Source organism: Phragmites australis, chromosome 2 (assembly GCF_958298935.1).
Source record: "Phragmites australis chromosome 2, lpPhrAust1.1, whole genome shotgun sequence".
Lineage (NCBI taxonomy): Eukaryota > Viridiplantae > Streptophyta > Magnoliopsida > Poales > Poaceae > Phragmites > Phragmites australis.
Window position 1 is genome coordinate 47,445,161 of NC_084922.1, and position 18,814 is coordinate 47,463,974.

Consider the following 18,814-nt stretch of genomic DNA (forward strand, 5'->3'; position numbering starts at 1 on the left):
GGGAAAGGTGCCTGTTCGTTAGCACTTATACTTCAACATAATGCATGAAAACAACAGCGATTCCATCCTTACGAAGCAAGGATTTTCATTTTAGTTCAAGGAGGAAAGCGGGAAATGATCATTTAAGAAATGGATTCACTTTTGCTTTTAGAAAGAAAAAAATTTGAAAACGAACCACGTAAGTTTTTTCAAGCTGCCAACCAGTTCAGTAAAAACAGGTCAAAAGTACTAATCCTATGATGCGCTGAACCTGATTCTGTCAAACATCCAAGCTGGTGACAGTCATGTGTACTCTGTTTCGCTACCTTTCCTGACTGTGACCGTTACCATTCTCAACGGTATTTCAAAAAAACGCGCCAAAAGACTTCATCTTACCCGCGTTATAAGCATAGCTAACTTTAGCTCCCTTGGTAGCCGGGAAACGAGGCATTCCACTCTTCCCTCTCCTCCGCTCGTCTTCTCCTCTTCTCCTCTCCTCATTCACCAGACCCGAGCCTACCGTGAAAGGTTTCGATCTCAGCGGGGCTCTCCGGCGCACTTTCTCGTGCCTCGGGGACCCCGATCAGTCGTCGAGATCCTGTTCCCGGATGCCCTGATCGTACCTAGAGGTTGCAGCTCACCCCTGGTCGTCGGCGTCCGCCGAACCGGATTTCGGATATGGCAGCGAACGGCATGAAGGTGGCGGTGCACGGGCAAGTCACCGGGGGCTCGATGAAGCACGCCGCGGAGCTCCGGCGGCAGACGTCGCTCGAGTCCCCGCGGACGGGGCGGGCGACCAGCCGGTTCTTGTTCGGGCGGCAGTCGTCGATGGACCCGAACCGTCGGCGCGGCCGGAGCCAGAGCCCCGTGGGGTCAGCGGAAGAGCTTACCGTGCCGGACAACCTGGACGCCACCATGCAGCTGCTCTTCTTTGCGTGCCACGGCGACGCGGCCGGCGTCGAGGCGCTGGTGCGGAGCGGCGTCGACGTCAACAGCATCAACCTGGACGGCCGCACCGCGCTGCACATCGCCGCGTGCGAGGGCCACCCGGACGTCGTCCGGGTGCTTCTCGACTGGAAGGCCAACATCGACGCGCGCGACCGGTGGGGCAGCACGGTGAGCCGCGCTAATCATAGTGATCAACAAACTTTTTCTTTCTACCTGCATCAGATGATAATTTCGTTCGTTTCATATATAGGCAGTAGCTGATGCCAGGTGCTATGGCCAGACGGAGGTCTACGATCTCTTGAAAGCATATGGTGCAAAGATTCCGGTATCTTTCGACAGACATGAACTGCATGGCCTTTTTTCGTTAGTATCATCGATCTACTGATCTTGATCCTTTCTGCAGAGAAACAAGAGGACGCCGATGATGGTATCCACCCCGGCCGAGGTACCGGAGTACGAGTTGAGCCCAACTGAGCTCCAATTCCGGCGAGGGCAGGAGCTTCCCCCGGTGCGATTTTCCTTCTCGTATCCAATTTGGTTTCAGACACGTGTGTTCAAGAACAGAATGTGGCGCTAGTGAGATAAGGGGAAAAAAGTGATAATGGTATGTACATCGAACAGGGCGTGTACCACATTGCGAAATGGAATGGCACAAAGGTTTCCGTAAAATTACTTGACAGAGAGAGTTGCTCCGACCAAGAAGCCATGTAAGATGCCAATCTCGGTGCTTAATTCAGAACGAATTGATTGGTCAAAGATAAAAAATTAAAAAAACCTGCCTCTTCTTTTGTTGCAGAAACTCTTTCAGGAATGAGCTGACTGTACTGGAGAAGGTCCGGCACCCTAATGTGGTTCAGTTCGTTGGAGCCGTCACGCAGAACATACCTATGATGATTGTTTCTGAACTGCATGCAGAGGTAATAGCACCATGCCTTTTTTCCAAGGGAAAAAGTTTCAATTTTACGATAAAAAATAATTCTGAATATGCCACTGTCTAGTGTACACACATATTATCCTATGATGGATTGAAGTCACGTCGACCCCATCGGTTGTGTTTGTTCGGATGTGTGGTAGTGCGCCGTTTTGGTTTATGGTGGTCGTAGCGTTCCTACGGTTGAGGTCTTTGCTAGTTTTCCCTAATTAATCGTGCGGTTATATAGTTTTCGGATCTGATTACCTGACAAATTAGGTCAATTCTTTTCTATGATAAAATTGGTAGATCTTGTGCCGTTGTTTCGGAAAAATGGATTGAAGTCATTTTTTTCCCTGCAACGCAGACTGATTTATCAAGCTGTATTCAGAGGAAAGGAAAGCTACATGATCAGAAGGTGCTAAGATATGCCCTTGATATCGCAAGGTGCTTCTATCTCTGATTCCAACAAGAGTTGAAGAATTCAAACATACGTCAAATTGTCTTTACCAATTATCCTTCATACGTTCAGAAAACATAATGATCCATATCGAAATGTACATCAGTACTAATAATGTTTCCTGTTGCTGCATTGATTGTTTAGGGGTATGACCTATCTCCATCAGTCCAAACCAGATCCCATCATCCACTGCGACCTAAAGCCAAAGTAAGATGAGGAAATGAAGCTGTTCTTTCTTTGCATTCTTGGGCTACAAATTGCATTCTAGTGCCGTCTTTCACGTTTGTCCAGTACTTTACTATTTGAATCTTGGTAAGGTGCCAGAAATATCTTCCTGGATAGTGGAGGCGAATTGAAAATTGCGGGATTCGGCGTGACAAGGGTGTCGAAGGTCGGCCCTGACAAAGTGAAATTGGCCAACCATGAGGCTCTTGTTGGCAGCTTCAGTAAGCATGAGATTATGGCTTTCTTGTTCTATTTCCCCACCAAATATGCTCTAAATGACAACCTTACTGTTCCTGTGTTTAGGTTACCACACTGCGCCTGAGCTGTACAGAAATGAAGTATTTGACTCAAGCGTTGATGCTTTCTCATTCGGTTTCATCCTCTATGAGGTCAGTAAATTCCTGTTCCAGATACAAAAATAACAAAAAGATATGCTGGTTTGATGTTTCAAACTTGATAAATCATACCATTCCTGTAATCACTCATTCTTCGTTGTGTAATCAGATGGTTGAAGGATCAATTCAAGTGAAAACAACAGATGATTCGGGACACCCAATCCGGTTCGTGGGGATGCGGCCGTCACTGAAGAACAGGCTCAAGGGCTATCCTCCAGACTTCAAAGCGTGAGTTCTGAAAAAACAAGGGCCCTTTCATGACACCTCCTGTGTGCCATATTCAGTTCAGCAGCATGTGTTTCACAAAATGTAGAGTAGTACAGTGCACTGAACAACCCTTCTTCCCCGGGTCTCTGCAGGCTGATCGAAGAATGCTGGTCCTCTCAGGCCATGGCGAGGCCGACATTTTCGGAGATAATCATCCGGCTCGACAAGATCTACGCTCACTGCGCGAAGCAAGGGAGCTGGAAGGACTCGCTGAAGATTTGGTGTGTATCTCGGCGGTTTAAGCGATCTAATCGTTCAGTGAAAAGCAGAATCCACACTGAATCGTGAACAATAATATATTCATAAATGATATTATGCTGGATGACTGAAAAATTATCTGCATTGTCCTGTGTTTTTACAGGAAATGACATGGCCCGCATGCCTCCTTTGTGTACATATCACACAGCAAATGCGTCTCTCCTTCCGGGGAAGCTTGACTGCTGTTAAGGTGGAGGACCACACATGCCATGTTGATCGTCGAGTACAAATTGTAACAGATTGTGGCTTAAATTGGACGAAACAGCACGTATGCGTTCTTTTTTTCACTGCAGTGTCAAACTATACATGTTGGTGTTCTCGTAGTACACAAAGTAAGATATCATGAAACCAATCCTTAGACACCGAAATGATCTAGCAGAAATGGCAGCGTCTCCAAATAGTCTTTTGGTCTACTGAAGCATCACAATTTACAGAGAGGCCCAATAGACCATCCATACAGCATACTTCGCTGCTCTTCCTCTTCGTCTCTAGACGCGTTGTCGCCCACTCATTCTCCGGAACCGCCGGCCACCGCCTCCCCTACTTGGGACATCCAAAACCCTTACCTTTATGCCCTTCCTTTTCTAATCCTCATCCGAGTTGCGTCACGGCAACTAGAGCGGGGAGTTAGGCCACCCACGGCACGAGTTTTAGCACGGCTCAAAGCACAGCATGACACAAAATATTTTAGAGTATGGCACGAACACGAGGATCGTGCCGTACCTAGGACCTTGGCACGGTGGGCGTACCGATGGCTTAGACCGTGCATGTGCCGGTACAGTAAAAAAGAGCACTACACAATCTGCATGATTATTTTCCCATGCTTATCCTATCTCTTTAATACAAAACGTGAGACACTAAGAGAGATACATAAGCATGAGAGACATAAATGTGAGATGTAAGAGATAAACATGTAAGCATTGTTAAGCGACATAGAGCAAGGACGTGCTTGGGCCGACACGGCATGATGACGGCACCGCATGCCGAGGGCCGTGCTTGGACCTCCCTGGAGTTGACTCGTGTTGTCACGGCACAACAAAATGGGTCGATCGTGCTTAGTGAACATGGAACGATGTGACACGAGGCACGACGGGGCTGAGCCGTGCCGGCACGACACGACCCAAGTCCCAACACTAGTGGCAACAAGCTTTGGCCCCTCCGCTCGCCAGTGCAAGTGTGGAAAGGAAAATTCCACAATGTGATGAGCACACACCGTCTATCTCGGTCGTTCATTTGCGTAGAGATTTATGCTGGAGGGTTAGATGAAAAAACATGGGGTAGATGAGAGAATAAATGGATAGATAAGAGGAGTGGACGGCTGAGATAGACGACGCGTGCGTAATACGGAGTTGCATTTTCCATGTAGGTGTCTGTCTTGCAATGCATGCTGTTCCGAGTGAGCAATTTGTGAAAGAGAGTCCAAGGAGCTTGCGATCAACGGCGCGGAGGATGTGTGCGTAGCAGCTATGGGGGCTCGCGGTAGGGGTCGCGAAGGCTCGATTTTGTAACATCCCAAATTCTCAGCAATTTTGAAATCAACAAATCATTTCAAGGAAATCAAATCCAAACAAGATTTCAAACATTTTCCTCTCTCCTTTATTTCTTTCTTTCCCTCCGCCACGACAATGCCACCACCTAACTCTGTCACCCGCATAACTTTTGCTAACTACTGTTGGACCCCACCGCCGACCGTTGTAGCCCTCGCCCAGTTATAAAGGCCCAGCCACTCGCTCCTCCGCACCTCACCGCCGCTCGCCAAGCTTGTCGAGGCAAGCTCCTCCCCACTCTCTCTCCCCCCTCCCTCTCGTTGTTTGTCCCCTCAGATGGCATCCGCTATCGATCCATCACCAGAGACCGCTGGTGGCCAATTAGGCCCCATGGCGAGCTTCACCCGGCCTCCCTCGCCCCTCTGCCTAACCCCTCCTCCTCTCTTCTGAGTCGCCATCGAGCCACCATGGCCATCAGCTTCCGCCTCCGTCACCAGTCGCCGATGGTGCATCACCAACTAATCTAAGCGTGGAGATCCCTCTCTCGCACCTCACGCTCACTCCCGATGCCCAAAAACTCTGCCCATACCGATTCTCCATGTTTTCCCCTGTCAGCCGACGTTGCTCCCAATCCTGGGAGCGCAGGACGTCGAGCAGGACCCTCTCGAGGTCGTCAGCGGAGGCAAGTCTCAATATGTTTTCCCTCGTTGATCATATTGTACCTAGTTTTTATCACCACAACTCATAGCAGTCGTTTTTCACTAAATAATTGCATAAAATATTATTTATCGATATAATTTAAATTATTGATCTAGTTATGTCCTAATTGTAGATTAGCCAGTCTGATTGCTACCAACTTGAATATTACCTTGATAACCCTAGAATTATCGCCTCGGCAATATTAACTGTGCTAAGACGGATCCCCTGTTATTTCATTCTTAATCATAATTAGTTTTTTGAAATGTGTAAAACTCGGTGCTTAGTGTTGTGTGGGTTATGGGATGTGAAGCCTCACCAGAGAGCTATTAACAAAAGAGAACCAATTAGAGCTGGGATAAATCAGGATTTCCGTCAGGAATGCCTTAGCAGTCTAAGTGTTGCCTGTGTAGCAAGCTTAATATGGATATATTTATCTTGGTTCGATTAAGGATCGAATTAATGTGACATCTTACCTATTCTTTACAGTACGGTCACACAATCATGTATGTTGCAGAGCTTAGTTTAAACTCCGCTAGCTAGTCTACTAGTCGTCTGGAGACAGAAGTGCAACGGAAGACTATGGAGTAGGTATAGACTTATCGACTCGGTTGGAGGCCTAGCTTTTAGGCCAGGGACCCCTGGTTAGTGCCCGTAGGTGACTAGTGGGATAATGTTATGGTGGGTAATGGTTTCATTGAATCGTATTGACACGACGGTGGTATGCTACTAAACTCAACTTGTGAGTGAAGTTTACCACTCTACAAAGGTAAAACTATTCGAATAGTTATGTCCACGGTCACGGATGAACTATGGTTCGGTCACAATAACTAGCATGGGTTGTGTGCGTTTCCTTTGGATGTGAGTGGGCAAGGTGTGCCGTCATTTTTGGGAAACAGGTCACGCAGTATGCATGGATTATTGTGGATGAAGTGTTCGGCAAAATTAGAACTAGGGCACTGGTGACCTTTCGTTACGGTCGAACCCTCCTTTATTTACTAATGACGTTATGTTTTTTTTCACAAAATCCGCTTTATGGAAATAAACCATTGCATGTGGAAACTTGGCATTTTTGCAAAATTCAACTTATAGTCATGTCCTTGTCAATATTATATACATGTATTTATACCCCTTTGATGTAGGGTTAAGATTGGGGCTTACTGAGTACGTTTGTACTCACACTATGATTTTAGAGAAAGATCTGAACTTTACCGACGCCGACGGTGATACTAACGAATAAGTTTTGGTCGCGTCCACACCCGAGTTACTTGTAGAGTGGCATGTCCCCATGCTGATCCTGATATGCCCTATGGTGTTATGGACTATGTTGCTCGTGAGACTTTGCAGAATCATTTATGTGTTGTTAGCTTGATGAATTTATGTCACCACTCCCTTTGTTGTATAACTATGATATCACATGTTGTATGACTTGTATTTACATACGACTGATCCAGAGAATGATATAATAAAGTTTTAAGCACTGAGATGACCCGAGACGCTTCAGGTTCTTGTCGAGTGGGCGGTCATGATCGGTGACAGTAACTACGTGGCGGTGGGGGGCTTGAGTCACTTACCTCGGTCACACTTGAGAGTCCTTTCCCAGGCGTTATACATTTTTTGGATATAAAAGAGGAATAAGAAGAGGAAAAAAAAGAAGAAGGAACAAGAAGGGGAAAAAGAGAATAAAAAAGAGAGGAAAAAAAGAAGAGGATAAACCACTCCTAAATTTTTGCTCGTCCGCCACTGGTTAACTGTGAACATCAACTGCATTCTCAAGTTGTTTGGCATCAAAAATTTGTGTGCGTTTGGATTACCTGTATTTACCTCCCTATCTCTGACTTTTGGTATGTTCTCGTCTGCATTACCAGACTTCTAAATTGCAATCGTTCTACAGTTGAATGTGACCTCTAACATGTGATTAGAACGCCCACCTGCGAACCCCATCTGCCAACGAGACCTGCTGCGACGCATCTTTTTTCTGAAATTTTACAGAACAAAACCCTGTAAAAGCTCACCGTAAAAAAGGAAGCCGAAAGCACACGCCGGAGAGGGTCCTCCCCACCTCGGGCGGCCGGATCCAAGCAGTGGTGGCTCGAGATTGAGTCCCCGATGGCATAATCCAAGGGCTCCTCGCGCTCATGAGATGGAGCGACGACAGGTGAGACCAGATCGGAGTCCCCGTTGACTGAGAAAGAGTAGGACGACAGCGGGGAGATCAACCGGATGTCCGGATGGAGGGATGGGTAGGGGTCGGAGTAGTCAGAGGATTCGTGTTCGGTTAGGGCAGAGATGAACAAATGGGTCTTTCGGCTTGGCCCGGTATGGGCCCGTCTAGGTACGACCTGGCTACGCCCAGGCCGATCGGCCCAGCTCTGTTACGGGTTTTATCGTGCCGGCCCATGTGCTACCTCCTCGACCCACAGCACGGCCCGTCATCCACCATGTCGTGTTAGGTTGGTCCGGGCATGATTACGGTCCGGCGGCCCGGCCGGCCCGGAGGCACGAGTGGCCCGGCAGAGGCACGATGCAGGGGCAGTCTGGCGGCATGGCTACACATCAGGGGGCCGGCGGGCATGATGGAGGCACGGCCGGCCTGTTTGGCATTGCTGGGCACATCGGTCTGAGAGCACTTCAAAAATAAGAAAAAAATTAAAAATAATAGTTAAAAAATCAAAAAATATCAAAAAATATATAAAAGAAATTAAATAAGCTTTATTGATTAGTTGTCTCGTTAAAAACCTTTCTACTAAAAGTAAAAAAAGAGTATAAACTATGGCTATGCTTCAAAAATTACATGGTTTCAATAGAAACTCCAAAATTTTGCTTGTAATATTTAACATGCTTCCTCAAGTGCTCCGTTCTATTTGTAGACCTAATACATAATTTATTGTTTTCATATATTACACTTAGCAAATCTTAATGTTTTCTGTTAATTTCTCTAAAGAACTTCTCAAAATTTTGCCACAGCTATGACGATGCACGCGAGTTTTTGGCGTCTTGATCCATGAATCGGAAATTGAAAATCTAGAATTGATTTGTTGAAGTGGGCAAGTGGCTTTGGAGTTTGGATCATGGGAGTTTGGCATGGATGTATAGTGGCTATTTATAGTCTAAGATGAGAGGTGGGTAGCAGGTCTCGGGTCGCTTTTAAAAAAATAAAGAAAAATCATAAAAAAATCAAAAATAATAGGGAGACCTAATTAATTCTCAAAATGAGCTTTATTGATAGGTTGCCTCATTAAAAACCTTTTTAGAAAGGGAGAAAATAGTACAACCTAACTTAAAAAGTTTAGAAATTACACGTTCTCATCAGCATCTAGATACAAAATTTCGAATGAAACTTGATGCTCAGTGTTCTCTGCAGTGTGTTACATTCGCGCTTTAGCTTGTTCCCAGTCTTTTACAATGGTGAGTATTTCCACCATCTCACTTGTGAGATTTGTTCTTCTCTTTTCGATTATATCCTTTTAGTAAGACTGAAGACAATCTCAGAACAAATTGTAGATACGGGAACCGTTAACGAATTTCGTGCTAACAGTGAGAGCACCGGATAATTTGTCTTGAGCTCATGCCACCATTGCAGTATGTTAAAATTTTCTTGTTCATAGCTGATAACGTCGTTGTAGATGAAGGTAGTTTGCTCCCCTCCGGATGTTGGAATTCCAGCACTCGTAGTCGTAGACGATCGTGATGAAGAGTCTGAACTTCTTGATGAAGAACCTTCACCAAATATTTTTCCCACGTTGTTGTCTTCTTACTTGTTGTGGGTGCTAGTAGAGGTTGTTGTAGGTAAACTCCAGTATACCTTGTTTCATATTTACTATAAACATCTAATAACTTAGAACGGCTATTAGTATAATAAGTAGAATAATTATGGCTAATTGCATCACTTGGAGTTGTGAGAACTCTACAAAAACCTACGATTTTAGCTATAGGATCTAAAATAAAGGCAAATGTATACAACAAAGGAATTTCTTTTCAATATTTTAAAAATTTAGATTTCATAGGAACTATACAATCTCTTAGAAAATTGTCATTTTCATACATGTTTAAGTGAATAGCAATTTCAACAATATTATGCACTACTAAATAAGATGTTGGATAATAAACTCCTGATAAACTCACAATTGAATCATAAAAAAAATCAAAAAACTTTAGTATCCTTTCGGAAACATATCAATGTGCTTCCATGAGTAAAGTTTGACCCTCATGCTGATGATAGTGTGTATGAATAAACATACTAAATGTGCTCTTATATGGTATAATATTTTTAAGCATCAAGAAAGTAGAGTTACATCTTATCAGCATATCCACATCAATCTTACATAGACGTGCACCTATTACAACACAGTATTGCTTATATGTTGTAATTTGTTGATTAGAGGAGTTTACAAAAGATATTACGGTACAAAAATCATCTAGGTATTACGACAACCTCTTCAAACCGGAATTCAATATAAGATGTATGCCAAGCACAACGTTAATGTAACAAGAAATATTCAGCATATGTACTAAACAACGGAGTAAGAATATCTATGGCTCTAGAGTTTGCACCGGTATTATCTAATGTGATAGAAAATATTTTATTTGTGAGACCAAAGTCTTCAATTACTTGAGATATTTTTTCAATAATATTTTCACCGGTATACGCGTTGTTAATCAACCTGAAAGTTATTATTCTCTTTTCTAATTCCCAATCATTATTAACAAAATGAGCAACAACACTAAGATAATCCTCTCTAGCCCTACCTGTCCATATGTCCGAGATCAAAGTAACTGAAAACTACATGTTTGCAATATTTCTTTAAGCTTGCTACGACACACATTGTAGTATTTTACCATATCCCTACCAGTTTCTGTCTAGAAACATACATGAACCTAAGATTATGAGCTTGTTTAATGTAATCTTCAAATACATGAGACTTACCAATGTTGAGTGGTAGATCCGCTCTTGCAATGAAGCGGCATAACTCTTTTTGAGCATTGGCAGAGACATACTCCCAATGACGAACAGAGCCATCGGGGTTGTACCGCAGCACCGTCTGCTTCATGACTGCTCCACTCTTTCGCTTGCAAGTTGCGGCGTGCCTCTTTAAATATCCCGTTTCACCTGAGGGCTTTGCAGATAATTCATATTTGCAAATATAATACCTAGCATACTTGACACTCACCCTATTTTCCTCTATGTAGAACCTTTCAAAGTCTTGCCAAACTTCAGAAGTACCAACTATTGATCTTTTAGAGCCAGTGCTTGCTGATACGTATGCACTTATAGAGCCTAACGATGGAGTTGTTGCATCACCTGCATGTGAACCAACCGGAGGTTCACCGTCGGGTACATCATCACCTGTAGTACTGGTATCAAAGGGGCCGTAATCCCCTATGAGTCCTTGGAGAAAAAGATCATGATCGATGGATGTATTATGATCATGATCACCAGCATCACTGATCAATATCGATTGGCACTAAAAAATGCAAATATTCATAGTTACAAATAATCAAATAATAAAATAATAATGAACAACGATGCAAAAAAATCATCAAGATTTCTTCAACTTGAAGACAACAGGATGGCAATTTTGAAATTGCTCGGATTTTTTGTAACAATCCAAACTAATTTTACCAAATTATCGCTAATTCTCAAGAACTTTGAGACAAGAATGAGATGAGGAAATAAGAGTTAAGAGAGCAAATTGTGTTGCTGGTGTGGAATAGAAGGGCAGTGTGATCCTCTATTTATAGGTGAAAAATGATTATTTTTGAATTTTTTTTGAATTTTTTGGAGTTCAAACGGTCACAAAACGACTACAAAATTCAAAAATACCGGATTAACGGGTTAAACGGGCTGTCTCCGACCCATTTAACCCCTTAAACCCGTGTGCCCCAGCGGGTCGTAGGTGCCCCCACGTGATGGGCCCACGCATTATGGCTACAGCAGACCCAGGCATGCCCGCTGGGTCGTGTCGTGCCCCGCCCACCCAAGCGTGCCAACCGGGTTATACCGTGCCAGCCCGGCTGGGCCGCCTGGGCCATCGCGTGCCGAGTGGGTGCGTCGGGCCGTGCCATGCCGAGCTGGTCGTACCTCCTGGGCCTCCGCGTGTTCAAACCGTGCTGTGCCAGGCCGTGCTGTGCCCGTACCTGCCCAGGCTAGGTTGTGCCCGTGCCGGCCTGAAATGTTCAGGCCGGACCATGTCGGCTTGCTGTGCCACACGCTCGGCCCAGATACAACCCGAGGCCTCATGGCGTGCCGACCTGACCTGTCTAGGCTCGGGTCATACTTATAGTATCGTACTTCGGGTCAGTTCAGTACACACAACCTATTTAGATATGTTTAGCTTAGGGGAGTCGACCAGCTGGAAAAGAGATAAGCTAATATGGTTTGGGGGCATTTTGATCCTTTTTATGTCACTGAGTGTTTTCTTTTAATTTTATAAATTATTTTTGCTTCCAAATGAAACAATTATTGTCAGGGATAGAGTAGTGAAACGGAAGCCATGGAGGCCTGTTTCGGTGGCAAAATTGCAATTTGATTTTTTTAATGGCAAATCTTCGATTGGGTTTCGATCTAATTGGATGGCTGCTGAGTGGTTATTAAAAAAATGGGGTTAAAAAAAATTAAAGGCAAATTTTTGATTGGGTTGCTAGGTGGGCTACTGCTGAGTGGTTTAGGTTGGTGGTAGGGGTCTACCTATTCTTAACTTTGGTCTCTTAAATTTTAAGTTATTCTTAGCTTTGGTCCCTTAAATTTTAAGTTAGAGCGCTTGTTTAAATTAATGAGTTGATAAAATTAGAAGATGAATATGGGGCTACGAATAATAAAATTGTAATGGAAAAGTTGGGCATAGGGTGAGCTGTGAGCGCTTCCCATGCAGAGGATTTTTTTTATCTTTTAGCACTCAACCTATAACAAACATATAAAAACACTCACCACTTAATCAATTTTTTGCCAAAAATATTAGGTTTTCAGCTGAACAATCATGCCAGATCCACCGATGTAATTTGCCTAAATTTGTAACATTACGCTAAATGTGTAGGGTAACGTAATGCCAGTGCACGCAAACGAAAGAACAAATTCGGACTGCCAGAAACGTACTACTCGGTGTTGAAAGCGTAATGTAAATCTGCGAGAAGCATTTTGCAGCAAAGGACACAACAATCCTCATCTCCCTTTCACCTCCCCTCTGCGCGTTAGCCATGGAGACGCGCAGGAAGCGGCTTCTCCCCATCCTCCTGGCCCTTGTCGCCACTGCGGTCGCCCCGTCCGCCGCTGCCGGTGACGAGAGGGAGGTGGTGGAGGTGTCCGGCGCTCCGGACGGGGTGGTGTGGGCGGTCCAGCTCTCGGATCTCCACTTCAGCGTCCACCACCCGGAGCGCGCCTACGACTTCCGGCGGTATGTCGGCCCGGCGCTCGCCATGGTCAACCCTTCCCTCGTCCTTATCACCGGAGACCTGACTGGTACATATTACATCCCTCCCTAATACTTCACTGATGCGTGGGGAATGAAAAAAAGTGATTAGCGAGGGTTCTAAGTAACCTGATGCCGTATATGGATGATTTGTTGGGGGCACTGTAATGGAGAACGGAAAGGAGGATAAATTATATTGAGTCTATCTGTCATAAATTTTTAGAATGATCTAACTTTCTAGGTCAGATACTCAGAAAACTGATAGTAACTCTCCTTGGCATTGCTGTGGGATGAGACAGAGAATTGACCACAGTGTGAGATGAAATTAGCGAATAAGCAGAGGTGTTCAGTGCTTCTCCGTATGTGTGAAAACCAGATGGTTTGGCACGTTCAGTGTGAATTCTTAATTTTAGCACAAATCTGGTGTAGCTGGCCTGTTAGATCCATTCTGGGGCAGACGGCTCGTTATCTCCCAGTTGCCTGTCAGTAACTAAGGCTACTAGCCACAGGCCTGAGTTGAACATTGCAACAGAAAGACCATAGAACAGATATATAGGTGCTGTTGAGCCTGTATATTCCTAAGAATACACTAGGTATTAAAGCCTTAAAGGCAATGCACAGATTGCTGAGAGATGTAAACCAGCTCATGTAGGCTGTAACTCTGTCCCTGTGATATTATTGTTTGATAGCACCTATCCCTGAGTATCTGACGTATTTTTAGTCAACAGAGTGCACTTCCTTATACTGGGAACCGGTTCCTGTGCAGTCGCTAGTGCGACTGCAACTTAAGCAGTCGCACTAGCGGCCGTCAGATGCGAAGCAGGCGGTCGAGGCCCGCGCGGAATACTGTAGCAGGAATACCATGTCGAAAATTACTGCAGCAGTGGTACTGTAACGGCCCATCTGCACTGTTCATCACGGAAACGGGCGGCCGAGAATCGGTGCCGTCACCCTTATACTGACAGTTATTCCATATGAAATAATAACGATAGAAATAAATTTGAACTTCAAAGGGCTATGCGAATACAAAACTGAGCTAAATTGACATCTGTTTTCCCATTTCTTGTTTCATCATATGGAATTGGTACCTAGCTGTAACTACGATCAGTGTCACTGTCACAGAAGTTGCTACAACTAGCACAAAAGAAACTAATTAACACCCTCTAATTTGTGAAATGAGTTGTAATGTTGAATTTATTTTGAAAGGTACCCAGGTCCCAAATAACATTACTAAGATGTTTTCTCTCGAATTTTTATTTATATCTTTTTTTGTGACCAGATGGAAAAAGCAAAGATCTGTTAACAATGAAGCAAAACGAGGTGGAATGGATGGAATACAAAAGTACAATCAAGGATATCATTGAAACCAGCCAGCTTCCAAGAAGAATTTTCTATGATCTGAGAGGAAACCATGATAGCTTTGGTGTACCAACATCTGGTGGGGTCTATGACTTCTATCAGAAGTATAGCATCAATGCCAATTTAAGACGGAAGGGGCGTGTGCAAAGCATTACGTTGGAGGTCAATGCTTCTTCTATGCATGATTGCATGTTTGCAACTTGTCATCTGGAGGATGAAATATGTGGTGCCTTTTGTTCTGTTGCCATTTTGTAGTTCAATTGTATTGTTATATTTGGTTCTGATTGCAATCAATTTTTGGAATACCCTTGACATACATATAGTGGATTTATGATCTGCAGAATAGTGGTCGGAAGCATCTATTTGTTGGCTTTGATACCACAATGGAGATTGGTCTCAGAGGCCCGACAAATGTATTTGGGCATCCAACTGATGAGCAGCTTATAGAATTGGATCAAGCATTGTCGCAGTGGGACACGGACTTCAACAAGGCTCCAGTGACAAAAATTGTATTTGGGCACTTCCCGATGTCTTTCTCAGCGTTAACAGAGTCAGGTAAAAGTATGAAGGATGTTTTTCTAAAGCACTCATTGGCAGCATACTTGTGTGGGCATCTTCATACAAGGTTTGGGAAGAATTTGAAATGCTACTATCGTAGAACAGTTCAGGAACCGTCATTATCAGAACATTATTACCAATTTAACATGCAACAAGGTTATGCAATCCAGAGTAATAAAGAAAACTGTTCCGAAGAAGCAGCTCATATTGAAGAGTTCTGGGAGTGGGAGATGGGTGATTGGAGGAAGAGCAGAACTATGAGGATATTAGCAATTGATGATGGTTATATCTCCTATACTGATATAGATTTCAGATTAGGCTCAAAGAGCATAATTGTACTACCTACCTTTCCTGTTGATTCAAGATTCATGCAGAGAGCTTCTGCTTCTCGCGATTTCAAATGTCACATCATGGGGCCGACAACTTTTGATACAGTGAGGGCTCTTGTATTCTCTAAACACGAGATAGTATCTGTTTCAGTAAAGATATATGACTCAAGACCAGGAACTCTTGAAGTAGTCTTTGACTCCGAAATGAAAAGGGTGGATTCCAATGAAACTAGAGGACACATGTATTTAGTTCCATGGAACTGGAGGGCATTTGAAGATCCCTCTCCCAACCGATATTGGCTCCAAATTGAAGTGATGGATATAACAGGTGACACTAGTGTCAGCCAGTTGAGGCCATTCTCTGTAAATGGCTTGGCTGCAAGAGTCAGCTGGACATGGAAGGAGTTTTTTGTGATGGGTATTCAGTGGGCTTCAATATATCATCCTGCACTCTGGTGTTTTTTCTCTCTGATTTTTTCATTGCTTCTTGTACCGCAAGTTTCAGCTATGGTATTTAAAGATCAGTTCACATATAAGTATCTGTGCTCAAACGGTAATCAGCAGACATTGTTGAAGTATCTAGTTGGTGGTTTCATCTGGCTCTTTGTTGAACTGGCTAGGGTGGTTCTTGTATGGTTTTTGCTCTTGGTGTATATTATCTATTTAGTTGTCTTCCCTTGGCTGTTTGGTCACCCTATTACTGAGGATGGTAACCTGACATACATGACATATAAAAGCTGGATTCTTAAAAGACTCAATAGTGGCAACGAAGTAGTCCATGCTGGAACTCCAGATGTCATGGTCATTGTTCTACCTCACCTATGTTTTGTGTTATTACCCACAATTGTGATTTTAGCTGCCATGGCTGCTGAGAGAACAGCGTATCGAGAGCATTATCTTTTGCGGTCAGGAAAAAAGAAAGATGATTACTACCAAAAGAGCAGGAGACAAATAGAACATGAATTTTTTTGGAATGGTCGCTGGATTAGGAAATTTCTCTGTCTTCTCTGCCTGGTGGTTCTATGGAAACATTGGAAGGTATGAAATCACACGTGCAAGTTTCTGTCCTTTGAGCTGGTCTCTAGTTCGAACAATTTTCTGACCCCATTTTTGTTGTGCAGCATTGCAGAGCTCTTGTGAAGGCTTATACAATGAATCCTTTGCTCCATTCGCCAGTACATTTCTTCTTCATTCCTGCACTCATAGTGTTTGCCATCTACAAGACATCGTCCATTTAGCAGTTTGGGAGCTCCGAAGGTGCTCTGTACTAAATTGTCCTACAAATGGATGATACCATGGTGTACCAGATTGCCCGTTGGAGCATCACAAATCGAGCATCTATCTATGTAGACTATAACTCACAACTGAAGGAGTGTGCTACCTCTATTTTTTCTCTTTTTCGGAGAGCTGTTTTGTTAGATTGTCTAACATATATAAAGATGTTGTCAGCATTGTGCAGCACATAATTGAGAGACTACGGCATTTCGCTCGGATGGACAGTTATGACTGAGCCAAGTGAAAGAAAGAACTTTTTTGTTTCTTCATCTTTTGCAGCTGGTACAATGAGAGCTGCCCACGCAACATGGTACTATAAAAGTGGATTCCTGCTTCGCCGGAGCACGTGAAGATCGCACACTCTCAAAAGAGAAGAGGACCCCAGTTCTTCGCATTTGCAGTCTGCTTGGGAGGTTCACTCGTGTGCCAGTTCCGTTCATAACGTGCGTGCTGTGCAGACATGCCAGATCTCTGCTGTTCTTGGTAGCAATTGCTTGAGGTTTTGCGTCCTGCCAACCATTCTTTGCAACTTTCTGTGCTTGGTACTATCGATCGCTTGGCGGTTGGCACTATATCTTTGACACGACACCAATACACGAGTGAAGTCGTGCACTCACCCGTGCTAGCCTTTAGATGAGTGCGTGAACATAAAAAAAAAAACTCTAAATGAAGTAAAACTAATTTTATATATCCTCTTAGGTTACACCCTATACAAAAATATGTGTTTGCATCTTATTATTTTCCTTAAATTGAACCCTACTAAATGAGTTACACGCTTTTTAAAAGCATGTTTTTCTTTTTTTTCCCCAACTTCCTCTCCATGAAATATAATGTAAATGGCATTATTTTTTAAAAAAAAAATCACATAAGGTTTTAGAATTGTCTCTAGTATTTTTAGAATTTTTATGATTTTTAATTCAAAATTCAAAATTTGCTCGGTTTAGGAATTCGATGTGACTCGAATTAGTCACATTTCGCGAATTTTGACTGATATTCGTCACATTTGTGAACTCTGGTAGCTAAATGCCAAATAGCATGGCCCAGACTGATGACAAGAGAGAAGAATCAACAGCGACCAAAGCGAAGCGTTTCTGGGTGCAATCGACAAGTGCATTCACAGAAAAACTTGAACTTTCTCCATCACGGGCCTAAAGAACCAGATGCGCAATGGTTAGACAGAGAACGACATGGATGTTGCACCGATGAGAGGGGAAAGAGAGTTATTTCACGGCTCTCTTATGAGATTTTGTTAAAAAGTATTTTTTTAAAACTATTTATAGCTTATGTCAAAAACTATTAGTTTTTATGAGAAATCTTTAAGTTTTTAATGTACTAATTTTTTTAAAAAATCACTCTCAACTAGCTTATTAGCTTTTAATTTATTTTATCAAAAGCTAGCTTTTCAAAAGCTATGAATAAACCATACTATTTATTTCAACCTATATCTTTAAAAACAAAAACCAACAATAAACTATATCAAACAAAATGCTATGTTCACACGGACGTGACCTGACATGTCACTCCTCACTGGAATGAATGATTGGCGCGACGGGATGGCGATCATTGTGTGCTGGGACGAAAGGATGGATTCTTGGAAGCAGTGGATGATTGAAAATGGAAAACGAGACAGAGGTTGCTGACTGTGTTTTCCCTCTCTTGTTGCCTGGCTTTATTCGCTGTTGATCATTCATGGGATAGCGACAATTCCGGCTTGTTTGATGCTGTACGTGTTGTGAATACAGTGACGTAGATGTTGACACTGTCCTGCAGGGATTTGGTTTTCTTATCTGACGAGCGAATGAACGAGCTGGAGAATGTTTTTTTTTTAAAGATAGCTGGAGAATGTTTTAAGTTTGATAAGATCTCTGTGATGCTTAAGTCGTCAGCTTCTGTCTGTATCACATAGCAATTAACAATATGAGACAGAATGGCGCACGTTGCTGCGTCTGTCCCGAATAAATATAATACTAGAATGTTGTGTGATTTGTAGGTTGTAATTTGAAGGTACGATCGGTCTTTTTTTTTTACAGCCACACTCATTGAAATGTTGCTATTGTAGTTTTTTTATTTAATACGTCAAGGTCCATAGATCAATTATGTATTTTTTCTGTTAGGTATTTATGTCTCAAGCTGTTAAATTGACAGTGGTGTAATTATTTTTATCTAATTTGTTTTTTTTTGTCATTGCTGTTTTTTAAGTACGAATCATCAATGGTGAGCGAAGCAGAGATCTAGAATTTTTTTATCTAATTTTGGGCCGGT

The 18,814-nt window shown here is 43.2% G+C and overlaps 2 protein-coding genes across 3 annotated transcripts; both read left to right on the forward strand.

Annotated features, from left to right (window-relative positions):
- Positions 1-401: 401 nt before the first annotated feature.
- On the forward strand, positions 402-3,729 carry LOC133909358 (integrin-linked protein kinase 1-like). 2 transcript variants are annotated; one of them, XM_062351756.1, is made up of 12 exons: positions 402-1,095; positions 1,178-1,252; positions 1,331-1,435; positions 1,549-1,634; positions 1,724-1,844; positions 2,205-2,284; positions 2,442-2,504; positions 2,622-2,743; positions 2,826-2,911; positions 3,027-3,145; positions 3,277-3,405; positions 3,546-3,729. In XM_062351756.1, the coding sequence occupies exons 1-12, from the start codon at positions 658-660 to the stop codon at positions 3,550-3,552; spliced, it is 1,431 nt and encodes a 476-aa protein (XP_062207740.1). In that variant the 5' UTR covers positions 402-657; the 3' UTR covers positions 3,553-3,729. The 2 variants fall into 2 exon arrangements, with proteins under 2 accessions (XP_062207740.1, XP_062207739.1); XM_062351755.1 differs by having other exon boundaries at positions 3,277-3,729.
- Positions 3,730-12,785: 9,056 nt separating this feature from the next.
- Positions 12,786-17,124, forward strand: LOC133909359 (putative metallophosphoesterase At3g03305). Its single transcript, XM_062351757.1, has 4 exons — positions 12,786-13,081; positions 14,311-14,552; positions 14,732-16,315; positions 16,399-17,124. Exons 1-4 carry the CDS (start codon positions 12,820-12,822, stop codon positions 16,513-16,515), a joined length of 2,205 nt encoding a protein of 734 aa, XP_062207741.1. The 5' UTR covers positions 12,786-12,819; the 3' UTR covers positions 16,516-17,124.
- Positions 17,125-18,814: the final 1,690 nt, after the last annotated feature.